The sequence below is a fragment of the Mesocricetus auratus genome, unplaced genomic scaffold (assembly GCF_017639785.1).
Source record: "Mesocricetus auratus isolate SY011 unplaced genomic scaffold, BCM_Maur_2.0 Super-Scaffold_100003, whole genome shotgun sequence".
NCBI lineage: Eukaryota > Metazoa > Chordata > Mammalia > Rodentia > Cricetidae > Mesocricetus > Mesocricetus auratus.
The window spans coordinates 40514247-40533332 of record NW_024429188.1 but is presented as its reverse complement, the minus strand read 5'-3'; the positions used below and the strand labels follow the sequence as shown (position 1 = coordinate 40533332).

At 39.4% G+C, this 19086-nt stretch overlaps 1 protein-coding gene across 5 annotated transcripts in view; it reads left to right on the top strand.

The window, feature by feature from the left end:
- Positions 1-19086, top strand: part of Pola1 (DNA polymerase alpha 1, catalytic subunit) — a 304504-nt gene that overhangs the window by 8070 nt on the left and 277348 nt on the right. For all 5 annotated transcript variants that reach the window (XR_005876750.1, XR_005876751.1, XR_005876753.1 and 2 more), the window contains exons 3-13: positions 126-222; positions 1417-1497; positions 7057-7172; positions 7635-7697; positions 8561-8653; positions 9071-9158; positions 9429-9630; positions 9720-9898; positions 15528-15640; positions 16561-16677; positions 17911-17985. Coding sequence is in view for 1 of the 5 variants with exons in the window: in XM_040744194.1 (XP_040600128.1) it covers positions 126-222; positions 1417-1497; positions 7057-7172; positions 7635-7697; positions 8561-8653; positions 9071-9158; positions 9429-9630; positions 9720-9898; positions 15528-15640; positions 16561-16677; positions 17911-17985 (1224 nt within the window). In the remaining 4 variants the exon portion in view is untranslated. The remainder of the gene's footprint in view (positions 1-125; positions 223-1416; positions 1498-7056; positions 7173-7634; positions 7698-8560; positions 8654-9070; positions 9159-9428; positions 9631-9719; positions 9899-15527; positions 15641-16560; positions 16678-17910; positions 17986-19086) is intronic.

Sequence of the window (19086 nt, the reverse complement as noted above, 5' to 3'; positions counted from 1 at the left end):
TCAGGATTTAGTTGCAGCTACTCCATCAGGCTGCCATTCCAGTTTTAATTTGACTGTTTTTTAAATCAAAATTGTTTAACACTTTCACTCCATTTGAAGCTTTTTCATAAACTTTGTAATGGCAGGTTGAGGACCTCACAAGTGTTTATGAAGAAGTTGATGAAGAGCAATATTCTAAACTGGTTCAGGCACGTCAGGATGATGACTGGATCGTGGATGATGGTATGTGGGAGGAAATTGCCTGCTAGGCACTGTGTCAGTTACTTCTTGATTGTCATGTGGGGCAGTTCTGTGCCTGAGGCATTTCCATTAGTTATCTTTCTCTTTTCTGTGATAAAATATTTGATGAAGGCAACTTAAGGAAGGTAAGGTTTATTTAGGTCACAGTGTGAGGTTTATAGTCCATCATCCTTGGGAAGTCATGGTGGCAGAAGTGACATTGTATCTGCAGTCAGGAAGTAGAGAAAGGAATTCTTTGTGCTCTGTCTGCTTTCTTCTACTTAAGTCCAGGATCTCTATGGAATGGCGCAGCCCACACTTAAGATGGGTCTGCCCACCTTAGTTAACCTTAATGTAGATGACCTCCCGTAGGCATGCCCAGAGGCTATCTACTAGGTGCTTCTGGATCCTGTCAGTTTGGTTGGCAGTCAATATATGGTGTCACAACATTGCTACATTTTTTTGTTTAGATTTTCCTTAGTTTTTTGAAGACAAGGAAACATAAAAATAGGAAGTTGACTTAACCCTTTAGAAAATAATAGGCACATACCTAAAAATAAATCCCTTAGGATATGACCATGTTGGAATTGAGTGGGAATACTTGGGTCAGTGGGTTTAATCATCAGTGTCTTCCTCTAAAAAAAAGTAGTAGTGAGAAACTACCAATCTGTGGATCCAACACACAGTCCCATACATAGCTTGTGGAATTAAGAGAGACACTTCAGGTTCTGCCTTTTCTACTTTCCATCTAGCCTTGGGTAAGTAAGTTAATATCACCTCAGCCTCAAGTTTTCTGCCTATGGTGTGGCGATAAGAAACCATCGTTTCTGTGAAGAATACAGCAGGTTGTAGGTGTGAGATTTGAGTGCTTTCTGGCACTTTGAAGGATGGTCTTTCTGTTCTTGTATAAAGCTCACTGGTTCCTGCTTATAGGTTCTAGGTTCTGATTTCTCTCTCTCCCACTCTACCTTCCTCCTCCCCTCCCCCTCCCTTTTGTTCTATTTTAGAGGCAGGGTTTTTCTATGTATCTCTGACTGTTCTGGAACTCACTCTGTAGACTGGGCTGACCTCCAGCTCACAGAGATCCACTTGCCTCTGCTTCCTGAGTGCTGCGATTGCAGAGATGGATGCACCACCATGCCCATCTTTCAGGCACTTTTAGAAACTTGATTCCAATGTTAAATTTCGTTCTTTCAGATGGTACAGGCTATGTGGAAGATGGTCGAGAGATTTTTGATGATGACCTTGAGGATGATGCACTTGACACCTCTGGGAAAGGTACCTACATTTTGTTTTGAAAAATGTCATTTTGAGATTTGAAAAATTGCCAGAAATTTGGAATGACTATGTATTCTGATAGTCTGCCTTTGAGAATATGTTAAGTAGAGAAACAGTTGGGTAGAAAAATTACATGTAAGAAGCAAAAATTATAGCAGGAAATAAAAATATGATGTCCCCAGTTCGTTAGTAATTTTAGAATTGTGGGTTTTGAGGGATACAACAACAAGTAGTGTCTTTTATTTCCTACTGAAGTGATGTATTTAGACTATTACCCTTTAATAATTGTATTGTAGGAAAAAAGGTTTATAACCTAATATAGTTATGAAGGCAGCCCAATACAAAATTGTAAACTTCCTTAAAACATGATGAATTTGTTGTAGTTGTTAACTTGATAGTGTAGCAATCAGTAGTAAATTTAGTAGATAACATCATGCAAGTGATAATACTTTGCTGTGTCAAAAGGCTGGGTGAGCCCGCTGGGGAATTAATTTGCTTTAATTGAAATTTTAAATGATGTAACCCTCATTTTGGATTAACATTTTATAAATTTGCTTTCTTTCCCTTTTCCTAACCACATATACAGAGACTTTTGTGGTGAAATTTTTGAACTTCAGCAGTGGCTTCCTCAGAGTAAGGATGCTTATCTGTTTACCCATAGCACCATTTTCTTGGTATTATCTAATATGTTGTCTATAGGAGAAATTTGAATTATCTCAGAAACATCTTTTATAATTAAAACTCTTTGTTGACATATTTACTGTGTGAGAGAAGGGATGGAGGGAGAGGAGCATATGCATACACTGGCATGTCTGTGTCACCAAGTGCATGTGGTGGAGGTCAGAGGACATTTTGGGGGTTGGTTTTCTCCTTTCACCTTGCTTGGAGGCAGGGTCCAATATGGGAACCAAGGCAAGTGCTGACACCTGGCGAGCCATCTCTTTGGCTCCCATAATTCTTTCAGATGCAGAATCTACTTTAGTTTTTAATGTCTCTTTACTCTTCGGTCTTACTGTGTGTTGAACAGCTATACCTCCCTTCGCATCTTTTTGTCTTTCATTGCATCAAAACTTTTAAAGGGCTGGTTATTTAGTTGAATGTTCCAAAGTCTGGGATTTTCTTGATTGCTTCTTTGTGCTCAGGTTCAGGTTAGACAAGTGTTTCAGAATAAATGTGGCAACATGTACAGCATAGATGGAATGGAGACCTTCCCATTGATCAAATGTCATTCACTCCATTATTATTGACAATAAGTTTGATTTCTTGGTTAGGATGGTAAAGTCAGATTACTTGTAAAACTTCCTTTTTTCCCTTTGTACATATGTAGTTATAGGGTGATTTTAAGCCATGTATACAGACTATTTTATCACAAAACTTCACCAAATGCTTTGATTAGCTATTGGTGATATTATTTCCTATTTTATTTTTCAATTATTTGTTTAATTGCTTTTTGAGAGAAAGTCTTGCCATGTTACTTAGGCTGTTATCAAACTCTTGAACTCAAGTGATCTTTTGACTTCAGCCACGTGTTCATTAAGCAGTGCAGGTATCGCCACACCCAGCTTCTCTGTTCTTTTATATTATGACTTTGAAATTGGGTGTTTCTAAGAAATACACTAGCAAAGTTTAGCATCCATTAGCATGTTTCCTTTTGTGTTTGTTGGCTGCTGAGCACAGATAGATGTGGGTGAGTATGTCATGGCCAGAGAAAGACATTGGGGAATTGTCTCTTTTTACTCTTCACCTAATTCTTTTAGACGGGGTCTGAGATCTGCTCTTTTTTTTCTGTGTTTGATGTCCAGGAAACTCCCTGAATCTACTCATTTGCCCATCAGCACTGGAGTTACAGACATGCAAGGCCACACCTGGTTATTATTAGGGTGCTAGGGACTTGAAGTTGGGTCATCTTGCATTCATAGCAAGTGGTCTTATAGAGCCATTTCCCCACCCTCTCATGTTTTCCTTTTGAGGTTCACATTTGTTTGGTGGAGTCCTTTTAATCAACCTTTTGACAGGCTCCTACCAGTCTTAAAACATTACCCAGCTTAGGGCAAAGATGATGTTTCAGTACTTACCTTGTACATTTCTGTCATAAACTTGGAATTGGCTGTTTCTCCCTAGAATCTTGATTCCTTTTAAATAGGGAATTGTATTCAGATATGGGGAATGGGTGGATGTACTCATTGCCACTGAGGTGTAGAGGCTATGCGTGAGTTATGGCAGAGTTGTTAATTGTATCATTTTGACCTGATACTATCACCTGTCTGTATTTTAATTTTGCCAGCCGTGTAGTAGGAAGTTGGAATGGATAGGAAGCATCTCAGAAAGGAGTTACATAGTAGCCAGTATAAAGAAAATATGCAGTATTTCTTGAGTGGAGGAGCCATCATTGTGTTTCCATGATTACAGTATTCTTCTTGCTTAGATACTAGTGAAGAGAAGTTTTGGCATTCTAGAAAAGTCTTAGAAAATTTGACTTAATGTTTTGTACCATCACATACCCACAGCTCTTCACTGTTGCACTATCCTTTGCCAGAAGCCTGGTAAGATTACTTTAAAATTTAAAGGAACTTTACAGAATTTTGGTCAACTGTATTTGAAAACACCTCATCATAGATTGGCAGCATACCATAGAGGTAGAAAAATATACCAACTGCATTCCAGTGAAAAGAATTCAATGAGAAAGCACAGTAAAACAAAGCCAGAACTAAAGAATTCCACATCAATATTTACTCTCCCTCCCTCCGTCCCTCCCTCCGTCCCTCCCTCCGTCCCTCCCTCCGTCCCTCTCTCCCTCCCTCCCTCCCTCCCTCCCTCCCTCCCTCCCTCCCTCCTTTTACTTTTTGGTTTTTCAAGACAGGATTTCTCTGTGTAACATCCCTAGCTGTCCTGGAACTCACAGGATAATGTCTATAGTTATTCTCAATGTTTTTTTTTCACATAGTGAGCTACCCTGTAACTCACTCTATTGTGATACATAGAGTATGTAGAAATCTTTGCTTCATGTTTATGTCTCAGTAGCTGCAAAGCATCATGTGGATGCTTCATAGTATTAAGTATACACTCATTACAATTAACTCCTTGGAAAAACAATTACTTGGATAATTTGTTATTTTGAATAGTACCATATCCAGTAACTGTGCCTTCCTCAAGGAAAGTTCCTAGAAATGAGGTTGCTTGCTTAGAGAATAAGTATATATGAAAACTTTTTAATTATCTTAAAAGTTTTTAAGATTTATTTAAGTATATATGACTATTTTGCCTGTATGTAAGTATATGTACCATGTGCAAGCCTGATGCCCATGAAGATCAGAGGCAGGCATCAGATCCCCTGAAACTTTAACTGGAGTTCTGGATGGTTGTGAGCCACCTTGTGGGTGCTGGGAACTGAACTGGGTCTTCTGCAAGAGCAACAAGTGTTCTTAACTTCGACACCATCTTTCTAGCACCTATCTTTAGTTTCATCTTTAATGTTTGTGTTTTGTCTACATGGATGTCTGCACCAAATGTATGCTTGGTACTCACAGAGGCTATAGGATCCCCTGGAACTAGTAGAGTTATACAGATGGTTGTGATCATGTAGGTGCTGGGAATTGAAGTTTGGTCGCTTGCAAGAATAGCTAGTGCCCTAACTCATCTCTCTCTTTTTTAAAAATTTATTTTTATTTTATGTTCATGGTATTCTATCTGTACATATATCTGTGAGGCTGTCAGGAACCCTGGAACTGGAGCTGCCATGTGGGTGCTGCCTTAAGCCATCTCTTAAGCCCTGTTTTTGTTTGTTTTTTTAGCTTAGGGGCTCATTACATAGCACAGGTTATTTTCAACTCAAGCTCCTCCTGTCTCAGCTTCTTGAGTCCTCCTGTCCCAGCTTGTTGAATGCTAGGATTACAACCCTGAGCCACTATGCCCAAGTATGTTCTTCATAGGAATTATACATTTTTAATAAACAGTGTACAAGTGTCTGTTTTCCCAAAGCCTTGGTAACAATGTATTGTCAAGCTTTTGAGATATGTAGGAGAACCTTGCCTTGCCTTATTGTGTCTTGTTGTATTCTTTTTGGCTGTCATCTCTTGGAGGCCTGCTCTTTTTTGGAGGAAAGGAGGGGTGGTGCAACTGTGAAAGAGGGGACATGGGGAGGAGTGGAGGGAAAACTGTGGTCAGAATGTAGTGTATGAGAGAAGAATCTTATTTTCAACAAAAATAATAAACAAAACTAATAACAAACAAAAAAGTACTTTACCCCTAGTTGCGGAGCTATTGGCAGTTGATGGCTAGAAGGAAGGAGACTAGAAATCTTTGGGAAGAGAATAAAGCCTAAATTTTGGTATCATACTGATGAACATATGGACAGCATTAATCGTATTCTGGGTTATAGTAGGAAAGGACACAAGTAGGAGAGAGAGATGTTTGTTGGAGGGTCTTGGGGCAAGCTAGAGCAAGCAAGGGAGTTGGAGGTTAGATATCTTTAAGCTAATATTTCAGCCAGGTGTGGTGGTACACGCCTTTAATGCCACCACTGGGGAGGCAGAAGCATGCAGCTCTCTGAGTTCCAGAGTTCCATGCCAGCCTGGTCTATAGAGTGAGTCCTAGGAAAGCCAGGGTTACACAGAGAAACCCTGTTTCAAAAAACCAAAAATAAAAAGGAAATTTCAAAAAATGATCAGTAAAAATTTTGAGCAACCCCACAATTACTTGTGTGGCTTTATTTTTAAATTTGTCATTTTGGTTTTAAAACTGATTTACTGTTTTGCAAATGGTTAGTCATCATGAAAACTGAAGTAATGTGAGTTGCTAACTTTATTATGCAGTACATTTTCATAAGAAATTGGGTTTTTCTTTAGACTTTTTATGAAGCAGAGTTGAAGTTTATTAAAAGATTTTTAATATAATTAAGAATGGGCTGTATAAAGTGAGGTACTTGAAAAGAGTGAGACACATGTGTTCATGAGGTTCTTACAGGAGTGACACACCTTTCTTCAGATATTTTTGCATCATCTAGTCTGTGTATTTTGCTACAGCACTGTTTTAATTATTCATTCTAGTGTCTTTTAGATTTATAATTTTTAGAATGAATCAGAAAGAGATACCAAAATGGACAGTATTAAAAGTTCATAGGTGATTTAGTCATGCCCACAAGGGAAGACAGAGGACAAAAGTTCTCTCAGAATGTGCAAGTATGCTTGTGCCTCTCAGTTTTGATACAGAATAGAACATGTGTTCAGTTGCTGTTGGTTCCAGATTAACTTTATCTTATTTTTGTGGGAAGCAAGACAGCAAACTAGCCCCTTTTCAAAGCTTTGCATTCCTACTAACAGCTAGTCCTCTAACTCCCTGATATTTAATTCATTGTATTTCATTGCTTTTCATGATTCAGCCTTTCATTTTCTTTATCTATTTAAAGGATTTTTTCCTGTGTACCTTGTGCAGAATTTCCCAGTTTTGTATTTTGAATTCTTAATTTATTTTCTTCTTAAGTTCTCATATACAGATGAGTGACTGGGACTAGGCTTTAGTTTTCCATTTTGGGTGTGTTCTGAATACTTTGTATTTCAATAGGAAGTGATGGCAGAGCCTGCAGAAAGGACAGGAAGGATGTAAAGAAACCTTCAGTGACAAAACCAAACAATATCAAGGCAATGTTCATTGCTAGTGCTGGGAAGAAAATTGCAGATGTGAGTTTCATGTTTCCTTATAGTTTGACTTTTTCCCTCTGTGAAATGAATTTAATTTTTCATTGCCCAAATGGTATGTGCTCAAAACATATTTGAGTAACGTTCTATGAATTGCACTTAGTAAGGTAAATTTAGGTTTTATGTGAATTTAGGTACCTCAGTGGTTTGAACTTAGGAGACAAGAGAAAATTGAATAGAATTGCTAAAATGACAGTAAGCTTAATTTTAGTGACAAGCAAGAAAATTATGGCAAAAGATGAAAGTAGAGGCTGGGAGTCTAAGTTTAAAAATTAAATATGCACAGGTGATTGTTAAAATCTGAGTAGTAGATAAGAGTGAGTCGAGAAGGCCTAATGGGATTAGGTTCTTCCTTTCAGAAATGTGTGTGGTCTGCATGAAAAAGTTTATTCCAGAATGTTCTCATTTGAACTTTTTGAAAATAATTTTTTATATAATATACAGAAAGCAGTAGACTTGTCCAAGGATGATCTGCTAGGTGACATTCTACAGGATCTGAACACCGAGGTAAGTGAATTCTTGGAGTTGTAAGATTTGCAGGGACATAGGTTGAAGAAACAGTTCAGTAATTATACAAAGCAGACTATCACTAGAAAGAAAAGTGCCAGGCTACCACCATGCATGCACATACAAAATCTCCCCCCAACACACATACAAAAGGAAAGCAAAAGCCCACAAATTAGTTTCCTCTCACTGTTAATAGGTTCCTTCTCACTATTTTAGGTGAGGAGTTTCCAACTGTTAGTGCTCTAAGATTATGTTGATGGGTTGTGTGGGTGTGTGTTGGAAGTAGTAAGAATACATCCAGGAGTTGGTTTTGTGAATGTTTATTGCTTGTATTCTGTTGCTATGGTGTATGTTCTGTAAATAGATTGAAGCCTGTCAATCTGCACACTTGGGTATGAGAGTCCCTTTCTGAATTCTAAGTGGGAGTGAAGTAAGAGTAAGTGAACTGCCTTTGATAGAACTCAAACGATGTGAATTTTGAGATCTGGTCATGTCTCATAGACGTAGCTTTTGTTTAGAGGTGTACTTTTTTCTAAGTGACTACGGATTAATTTACTAATACCAACAGTATGTAGTTCTATTTTGTTGGATCGTAAATGTAATACCTGAAAGTGTAAGTAAAGAGAGTATGTTAAATTCTTGAAAGAAAAATAATTAGGGATGGATTAAATATATATTCTGGTTTTCTAGTGATTTCTGTAGTATTGTTGCTATAGTAACTGCAATACGAGAGCATGGATCTTGTTGGGGGGGCAGGGAAGGAAAATGCTTTACTTATTGTGCATAAGCAAAGAAATGTACTTTTCTGTTATGTGGTAAACCAGGCATGACAATGAAATGTCTTGTCTTCCCCTTCCTTTTAGACATCTCAAATAGCTCCACCACCTGTCTTGATACCAAAAAAGAAAAGATCCACTGGAGCTTTGCTCAATCCTTTCTCAGTGCACTCCCCTAAGGTAAAGTCAGTAGAAACAGCCTCTTTCTTGATTTATTGTTCTGCTTTAAATTTGTTTTATTTGCTTTATGAAGGAGATGAAGATTTTGAATTTGTTTTGTTTCTTTTAAATTAGAACTGCCATTCAATATATAGTTTCAAAAATAGCATGTGCCTGCTTTTTTCATAGTAAATTTTGTAGTAACTAGTACATGTTTATTATAGGTATTACAACTGTGTTAAATGCAATAATTTTCTACCTGGAAACAAGTATTTTTTGTGTAAATCTAGGTAACAGTAAAATAATCGAAGCCATTACATTAATAATATACAAAATCTTTTTATAAGTGGGAACTGTCATTATCTTTGGTCAGGGTAGGACAGTTGCATATTTTTAGTATGCAGTTCTAACTGACTAAACACTTAAAAACATTTACAGGCAATTCCTTCAGGAAAAGCTGCTTCCCCAGTCCTCAGGAAGGAACCTCTGTTAACTCCCATTCCTCTTAAATGTGCTGAATTTGCTGGTAAGTCTCATGTCAGGCAAAAAGGTGCAAGTTGTTGAGCAATAACTGCCACATGTAGAGGCTTGGTGATACAGGGGTAGAGGTAATTTTGAAGGTGGCACGTCCAATCTGGAAAGGTTGGATTTATAGTTGTAAAAATTAAGAACATCCAACATGAAGATTAAAAAGAAATACAGCTATAATGTAGAAAAAGGCTATTATTTCAATGTTGAGTAAGCTTTGTGCCACATGGCCCTAGCACGTGATGAGAATATGTGGTGATGTTTACAGGAGAGCTGGCCCAGCCAGAGTTTCCAGAAGATGAGCAGGAGTCTGGGATAATGGAAATTGAAGATGGTGACTTTGATGAGCCCATGGAAGCTGAGGAAGTAGATGGGGAGCCTGTGACTGCCAAAACTTGGGACCAAGAGACTGAGCCAGTAGAGAGGGTGAAACATGAGACAGATCCTAAGAAAGGGACCATGTCTTTCTTGTAAGTGCATTTTACGATTTTTTCCAGAAAAAATAGTACTCTAATTGTTCTCTTGGATTTTATTGTTTTTGAAAATGTGATTTCTACAGAGAAAGTTTTATCCCAGATGTCTCTTGTTGGGACATGGATCAGGAGGATGAAAGCAGTTTCTTAGTTCAGGAAGTTCAAGTGGATTCCAGTCACCTCCCATTGGTAAAAGGGGCAGAGGATGAACAAGTGTTTCAGTTTTATTGGCTCGATGCGTATGAAGATCCATACAGTCAACCAGGTAATCATACATAAGGTAATCTTAGACTTTTATTATGAAGTGTAGTGCCTTTTCCTTTAAATACTTCTGTGACTCTGATTGCCTTTGTTTTTCTAATAGAATCAGATAGTAATTTGTTTCTTAAATTATTTTTTTGAGACAGGGTCTAGCTATAATATAGCTTTGTCTGTCCTGGAACTTGATATGTAGACCAGGCTGGTCTTGAGCTCACAAGATCCACCTGGCTCTGCCTCCCCAGTGCTGGGATTAAAGGCGTGCGCCACCACACTTGGCCTAATTTGTCTTTTTATTCAACAGAGGACATTCATTGTGTGCTAGATACTGAGGTGGAGTGAACAAGCTCCTTATAGAGAAGCTTACATTCTAAGTGGGGTGAGAGTGGGTGGTAGTTGGAGGGTGACCAACTGACTTTTATCTTAAGAATTGAATCCTGCAAGACAGCATGGCCTGTGGAATCAACTAAGCAGGACTCATGGGCGTTTACAGAAACTGAAGTGGCAATCACAGAGCCTGCTTGGGTCTGTGCTAGGTTGTCTGCGTATATGTTATGGTTGTTGGCTTGGTGTTTCAGGGGGACTCCTGTGGGAGTGGTAGTATCTCGGACTTGTATGTGGAGTTTCTTTGTGTGGCTTCCAAATAACTACTCAGAAACTTACTGTTAATTATAAATGCTTGTCTGATAGCTTAGGCTCATTTTAATTAGCCCTTATAACTTAATTTAACCCATTTCTATTCATCTATGTGCTCCTGGGGGGAGATGGAGGAACTGGATTTACCTCATCTATGAATTTCCCATGTTGCTTCTTCCAAATTTGGCTCTCGACTCTCATGACTCCCTGACTCCATCCTTCCTTCCCACCATTCGCTCTGCCTCAAAAGTCCTTCCTAGCTATCAGCCAGTCAGCTTTTTATTAACAGGAGCAATGCTTCTTCAGTGGACAGAAGGATTATTCCGCAGCACTGACTCTTTTGTCCTTCTGGGCCTTGCCCAGCCTTGATGTGAGGGTTTGTGTCTGGTTTTATTGTGTCTTGTTGTGCCATGTTCAGTTGATGTCCTTTCGAGGCATTCTCTTTCCTGGGGGAAGATGGAGGAACTGGATTTGGAGAGAGGGGAGGTGGGGGAAGGACTGGGAGGAGTGGAAGGAGGGGAAGCTGCTGTAAGAATGTATGTATGAGAAAAAATAAAAAATAAAAACGGAATTGAACCCTGGATTGAGAGATGAGGCACATATAAAACTAAAGTAAAGGCACTGAGGCTTAAGGAGCCAGTAAGTGCAAAGACCTAAAGAAGGAGGATAAGAAGGCTTTTGTGACCGGAATACCATTGGAAATGACAAAATTGATGCATTTTATGATAAAGAACAAAGACTAGTATTTTAGTTATAGTTTCTGTGTGATAAAGCCCCCTGACAAAAAGCAAGTTGGATAGGGAAGGTTTTATTTCCTCTTATACTTCGTAGTCCATCTTCCAGGAAACCAGATTGAGAACTCAAGGCAGGATGTGAAAACTGACACAGAGGCCATGAAGGAGTGCTGCTTACTGGCTTTTTTGCTCCTCATTTCTATAGGACCCAGGACCACCAGCTCAGGGGTGCCACATCCCCTGTGAGCGGAAGCAACTAAGTATACCACAGGCTTGCCCACAGGCCAATCTGGTGGGGGCATTTTCTCAATTGAAGTTCCCATTTTCCAAATGACTTTAGCTTTTATCATTGACAGAAAAACTAGCCAAAATAGCTAGACAGCTAGATACTGAAGGCCTTGAAAGCCTTTTCAAGGAATTTCAGTCTTACTCAAAGAATATTGGATAAATGTCAGAAGATTGGTCTCATAATTGACTTTATACTTTAACAGCAATGCCCTGGCATGTGTGGAGAAGTAAGTGTGTGTGTGTGTGTGTGTGTGTGTGTGTGTGTGTGTGTGTGTGTGCGCGTGTACGTGCGTGCGCACACACATGCATGGAGGCTAGAGTGGAGTAGCAGGGAAATGTGGAAGCCCGAAGACCAGTCAGTCAGTCCAGGGTAGAGGTGTTAGGTAATTGGAACTTGGTTACTGGGTAGAAATGGAAAAGTAAAGAGATTTTAACTATATTTTGATGTAAACATTTTGTAGAGTTAGGACTGACTCTCTGATCTGTGACAGGGTTTCTTTGTATAGCCCTGGCTGTCCTGGAACCAGCATTGTAGACCAGGCTGACCTGGAACTCACAGAGATCTGTCCCTCAAGTGCTGAGATTAAAGGTGTGCATCACCACCAGGCTGCTTCCTGGTCATTCTAATGAGCTAATTCTGTGAATTCTCAACTCACAAAATGCTAGGAATGGGTTGGTTAAAATGGCTGCCCAACAACAGAACTAAGTGAAGATTCTTTAACTATTTGTAGGGTCAAGCATCCAGTGAGGGATGTTGTTATTCCCTCCGAGCACCACTGTGATGTCAGAGGTATATTATTCCATTTTGAACACAAGTAACTGAGAAGGTTCTCCTTGAACTGATGTCTTTTCTGTGGCTGTTTCAGGGTCTGTGTCTCTGTTACCGGATTGAACCTGTTTTATTCTAGTTCTTCAGGTTAATGTTTTATGAAATTAAAACGTATCCTCACATGAAGTAGTGGAATTGTATTTTTCATCTTTAGTCTGTGTGCTCATAATTCATTAAATGAACCCTGGCATATGACCCAGAGTGACTTAACTGTGGGTATAAGGTCTGTGTTTGAGTAGCTAGCTGCCTTGTTAGCCTGGGAGTTCGTGTCCTCTGTGTTGTTTTCTATTAAGACCCATTGGAAAATTTAATGTTGTAGAACTGGTGTTATAGGCAGCATAAGGACCCTCTCCTCAAAGTTGTCTATGTACAGCATAAAGGCTGCTAAGCTTGGTTACCTGAGTTCTATCCTCAGAATCTACATTGAGAAAGGAGAGAATTGAGTCTCGCAGGTTGTCTTCTGACTTCCATGCTCACCCTCCCAATATATAAATGTTTAAAAAAACCTCAGATATTCTCACACTGATTTCTACATCCTAATATATGGTTATAACTAGTAAAACAGACTTTACAGATTTGATTAAGAGATGAGAATTTCCTGTGGACACAGTATAGTCTAGGAATCTTTGTTAAAGGATCAGAGTCAGTATGGTGAGAGTTACCATGGTCTGTCTGATTAGTATAAAATGCCATATCCACCTGAAGTAGAATTATCTGCATTTACAAGCAGTATTTTTCAATGTGATTTCCTGGAGACTGCATCTAATAAAACTAGAGGGAATAACTGTATATTAGTAAAACAAGTATATAAGAAGGATGACTAACCATTTGACTGGGAGACCTGATTTAAATAAAACTAACTGGATATTACAAGTCTGGCCCCTTCACCTGCTCCAGCAGATCACAAACGGGGTGAGCCCAACTCACAACCCTTGTTCTGGGTCTGGCAGTTACAGGGTTAGTCAGCCCGCCAGTTCTACCCTGTCCTCACCACCAGGGTGAGCTCTCCAGCATGGCCCCTGCTAATTCACCTTTGCAGCATTGAGTGAGAGGTGAGGCCAGTTCTGCCTTCATGATCTCAGGGTCCCATCTCCCGCGCTTACACCTTCAGGGCCAGCTCTACCGTGTTGCCCAGGCAGGTGCAGGGACAGCTCTTCTGCTCTTGTGACTCCAGGGCCAGCTCCTCCACCTGTCTCAGGCATTGATGGGTGGAGGGGTAGGGTGGGAGTGGGGTGGAGAACTCATCTTCTACCCATGTTGTCATATGTCAGATGATTAATGGGAACAGCTCTCCCTTGGTTACAACATCAGATCAGCTCTGCTGTGCTGTCTAGGTGAGGAGCAGGGCCTGTTTTCCTGAGTGCTAGAGCTGGCAAAGGAAGAGTCATCTCACTAGTCTGTTGGAGGCAGTGGGTGGTAAGGGGGACATCTCTCCCCCCATACCCCTGCATGATAGATGAATAATAGGGACATGTCTTCCACATTTACAATTTCAGGGCTGGGTCACCCATACCTCTGCCAACAGTTGGCTCTATTGTATTACCTCCCCAGATAAGTTGCAGGGCTAGTTCTCCCACCTGCCTCAGGCATTGATGGGGGCGGGGAGGGGGATATATAGATTCTTATCCGAAGATTTTTTGTCCTGTATTGGCAGTCATTTTCCAGTCATTCTGGAGATTGAACTCAGGACCTTACACATGCTCTGCCACTGAGTTACATTGCATGGCATTTTGCATTTTGCAGTTACTTTTTTATGGTCAGTGTTGCTTACTTCTGAGCTCAAGAGACCCTTCCACCTCAGCTTCCCAAGTACCTAAAACTGTAGACCTGTGCCACCTTGCCTGCTTTAATTCACCATTATTTTAAACAATGGAAAGAGTTTGACACTGGTCCATAATACAAATGCTGAGGCAAAAGGAAATTTATGGTTCAGGAGGAGGCCTCAGGAGTTATCTAAACTATTCACTCTGAAAATTGAGTTTCTAAAAGACAAAGTACCCTTGGCTCTTTCCTGCCATGAGTCTTGGCTTCTCTCTTAGTCCACCTTCCTCTTTTGTGGCACTTCTCAAGTTGTGTCCTCTGAAGTGGCATATTTTTGTGTTCATGATGCCAATGGGTTACATAAAATAGCTTTTAAAAGCTTTAATCTTAGGGGGTTGAACAGTTTTGTCATGATAGTTGCTAATGATCACTAAGCTTTGGTGAAGTCAATGCTGCTAATAAGAACGGAGTATGCCTAAAGACCCTGTTATTGTTGCTCACTTTCTTCCAGATTCTAAGTCAGCCAGTTATTGCTGAATGAACCATAATTATGAAAAGAATCTTACTCTTTGCATATCAGAACATATCCTGTCTTCATTATGACTTTTCAAGGTTGAATAATCCTGACTGCACCTGGTTTCAGCTAGTAACTTTGGGGGGAATGTAATCTTTGTTTACCATGATCTTTTTGTGGCAAATGAGGCATAAACAGTGTCAAATGTGTTGCATGAAGTGTGATATTAGTTTGACTGTAAAATGAGCTATTTGAATCTTTGAATCCAATATTAGGGTCTTTATTTTTTCTTTGCATAGAATTTTGTTTTTCATTTTTAACTGTGTGAGGATGACTTCTAATTTTCCCTCTCCTTATATTCCCCACATATACCCCCACCTCCTTGTTGAAAATTACACAATTTTGTAAGAGTTTTAATCATCTGCAGAAATTAAAATCCTTAGACAGTCTTATTTCTTTCTGCCAGGATGAGTGACAAAAGAAAACATTGATGAGCTGTCTTGTGAAACTAGGGTAATTGGCCTTTGCATGTGTCAGAATTTTTTTGGGATCTAAGATCAGTGGCTGTTTTGAGTGGTTGTGTTGATTACTCATAATTTATGGAGTCCAGGATATTACAAAGTTGACCATCTCTTGAGTTGGCTATCAAATCTTTTGAGTTTTTACTTGATGGCCAGTTTTTATGAATAGTGACTTAATGTCTGTAAAGCCATGTTTTAATGCTACAATATTTATTACTCTGATCTTAGAAGAATAGAAAGGAATACAAATATGAACTAGGTATAAATATCGGAATACATTCATTGGGCCTTTGAACTTGCCTCTTTAATTTGATGTACTTGAAAGCTTTTATCTCACTGCTTTCTTTTTTTAGGTGTGGTTTTTCTGTTTGGCAAAGTATGGGTTGAATCAGCCCAAACCCATGTGAGCTGTTGTGTTATGGTGAAAAACATTGAGCGAACACTTTACTTTCTTCCCCGTGAAATGGTAAACATTAGTGATTATTTTATTTTAAAAAGTATAGAAATATAACTTATTTTTTCAATTTGTTATAATAAAATCTTAAAGTATATAATGCTGCGAGCTGGGAAGATGGCTTAGAGGTTAAGAGCTGGTACTGTTCTTCCAGAGAACTCAAGTTGAGTTCCTGGCACCCACGTCATGTAGCTTAGAACTCCTTGAAACTCTAGAACTGGCACCCTTTCTCAATTCCACTGGCACCCTTATGCATATAGAAACACACACGGACATAACTTTTTTGTTGCTTGTTTATTTTTGAGACAGCATTTCACAGTATAGCTCTTGCTGATCTGAATGTCACTATATAGACCAGTCTGACCTAGAACTCATGGAGAAGATCCACTTGCTTCTGCCTCCTGAGTGTCAGGTTTAAAGACATGTGTCACTGTGCCATAGTTTTAAAACAATAAAATCTAAAATCTATATAATGCTTCCTTTTTTTCCTTATTCCCCTTTTGCATAGTACTTGGACTTGTAACTTAAACTCTCTGAAACAGGGCATGTCATTTGACTCAGTTTTCATGCTTTTGCTCCCTAGGCAGCAGTAATATCTCCATGGCTAGTTAACAAAATCATTTCCATTTCTTTTTCCTTCTTTGTCTGGACTTTCAGCATGTCTAATCCCTCTAAGCAAGGATTTAAAACATTTACTTTTAACCATCGTCTTGGATTGGTTGTCTTTATTTCTGATTGACTTTTATAATGCACTGGAGAACTTTGGCATTGGATTTAGTATATTTTTTAAATCTGTCTTCAAACTAATTTGTAAGACTGTGGTAGTCAGTGTTTAAAATGAGTGGAGGTGAAAGTTGATTTAGGCTTCTGTTTTTCATGGATGAGAAGACTTACACTGTTTTCCCTTCATCCTTCTTTCCATGGGAGAACAGAAAATGGACCTAAACACAGGGAATGAAACAACAACTCCAGTGACAATGAAGGATGTTTATGAAGAATTTGACTCAAAAATTGCAGCAAAATATAAAATAATGAAGTTCAAGTCCAAGGTTTGTAATTTATATTTTTCTAGAACTTGTTTATCTTCTGATTTGCCAAATAGTTAACTGCACATGCATGCATAGTTGTAACTCATTAAATGAAAATTTTATAGGTATGAATGTAAAAACAGTATGCTAAATTTGCAAAACTACTTTGTTTCTTTTAAAATCACTTACAAAATAATGGTCATGAATTAGAATAGAAAGATGATTTGAAGCAAATTAGTTGTCCTCAGTGCTCAAAGTATATTATGCATTCCTTTTTTTGAAATGAAGAAACTATTGATTTGTTTATACTTGTTATTGCGAATGCATTTTTGCTTAACAAGATGAGTAAGGCTTTGTCTTTAAAAATCCATGCCTATGATACTGCTTCTAGTAGAATGAAAATGTTCTCTTTGTGTGACTTGTGTGGTATATTGTCTTGATTTTGGTAAGCCGTTGATGCCTTTGACTATAAATGTGAGATCTCTAGCCTGTTAGAAAATACTGAAATATAAATGATTTCAGTAAAGGGAGGATTGAGTTGCTAAAGATATGCTTACAGTCTTAATTATGTGAGCTTGAAATTGAGAGTCATATCAAGAAATAGTATACAAAGCTCTAAGTTTGATCACCATCATGATGTACATACAGCAACAAGAAACTCCCAAACAAAAATTTCAGAAGCAGTATTATTATGATAGTAAAAAAAGGTAGGTGCTGGATTGCTTGTCCTTTCAGGGTTTGCCCTGTGAGTGCTAGTGTGTAACTATGGAAAGTGCAACAGTTTTCTGTTCGGAGAAAGGGGCCAGATTGCAAAAGTTGCAGTTAAATCTCTTAGTTCATATTAGGCGATAATTCATACTATAGTAATTTTGACACATAACCAATACTCACTGCATATGAGCTGAATTTATATGTCAATTTCATTTTTTCCAGCAAGATGCTGTTGCTCAATTTCAAACAATGCCAATGATTTAGTGCATTAACATTGTAAGAAATCAATCTTTTATTGTTCCCCTGGTATGCAACTATTTCTTAAGTTCTCTAGTGTTCAAGAGACATTCTTCAGTATTTTTGTCAGTAGGTGTTTTAGTATTAGTTGAAGGGGGAAAAGCTGTTTTTTTGTCTAGTGTTCTGTTAGGATGCTAGATTCCTGATGGTTAAATATGGGAACAAGTATTATATGTATATCATACTGGTCAATTTAACTTTTTAAAAGTTTTCTCTTGATAATTTTTTCAATATCTGCTTACCCAGACAGTGGAAAAGAACTATGCTTTTGAGATTCCGGATGTTCCAGAAAAATCTGAATACTTGGAAGTTAGATACTCAGTAAGTCAATCAAAGAAAACTGTGGGGCTTGATTTAGAATGGCATTTTTTCTATCTTTGAACCATCAACAGATGTAATCCTGGCTGGTCTGAAGTTTGCCTCTGCTTCCAGAAAATTGGGTATTGGGACTACACGCATGTCCCATCACCTCCAGCTTGTTTAGTATGTTTAGGTCTCTTTATCCTCTTTTTAAGGTGCTGGGATTGTACCCATGATCTCAGTGTATGCCAAGCAACACTGTCCCACTGAGCTACATCCCCAGCCTCCTCACACCCCAGCCTCCTCACACCCCAGCCTCCTCACACCCCAGCCTCCTCACACCCCAGCCTCCTCACACCCCAGCCTCCTCACACCCCAGCCTCCTCACACCCCAGCCTCCTCACACCCCAGCCTCCTCACACCCCAGCCTCCTCACACCCCCGCCTCCTCACACCCCAGCCTCCTCACACCCCAGCCTCCTCACACCCCAGCCTCCTCACACCCCAGCCTCCTCACACCCCAGCCTCCTCACACCCCAGCCTCCTCACACCCATATCCTTCTCCCATCCATATCCTTACATCCCAGCCTCCTCACACCCCAGCCTCCTCACACCCCAGCCTCCTCACACCCCAGCCTCCTCACACCCCAGCCTCCTCACACCCATATCCTTCTCCCATCCATATCCTTACATCCCAGCCTCCTCACACCCCAGCCTCCTCACACCCCAGCCTTCTCACACCCATATCCTTCTCCCATCCATATCCTTACATCCCAGCCTCCTCCACCCCAGCCTCCTCACACCCATAACCTCTTCACACCGTAGCCTCCTCACAGTTTCCTGAAGCCCATTAATTAATAATTGAAATTGATAAAATTAAGTAATGGAGCATAGGTTATACTGCCTTTCCAGTATACGTGTTCAAACAAGTAAGTTGAAAGGCCACAACTGCTGGTCAAGTGGAATAGATATACTGTGTGATGGAGCTGGACATCATCAGTCTACTGAAATGTCTTGTGAGCAGAGAAAAGGTGAGAGAGGAATGTTAGTAACATTGCTACAGTGATCTTCTTGCTCTTCTGAGAGGCAAAGTCACTGCTGTGGTTATTAACTAGCTGGACCG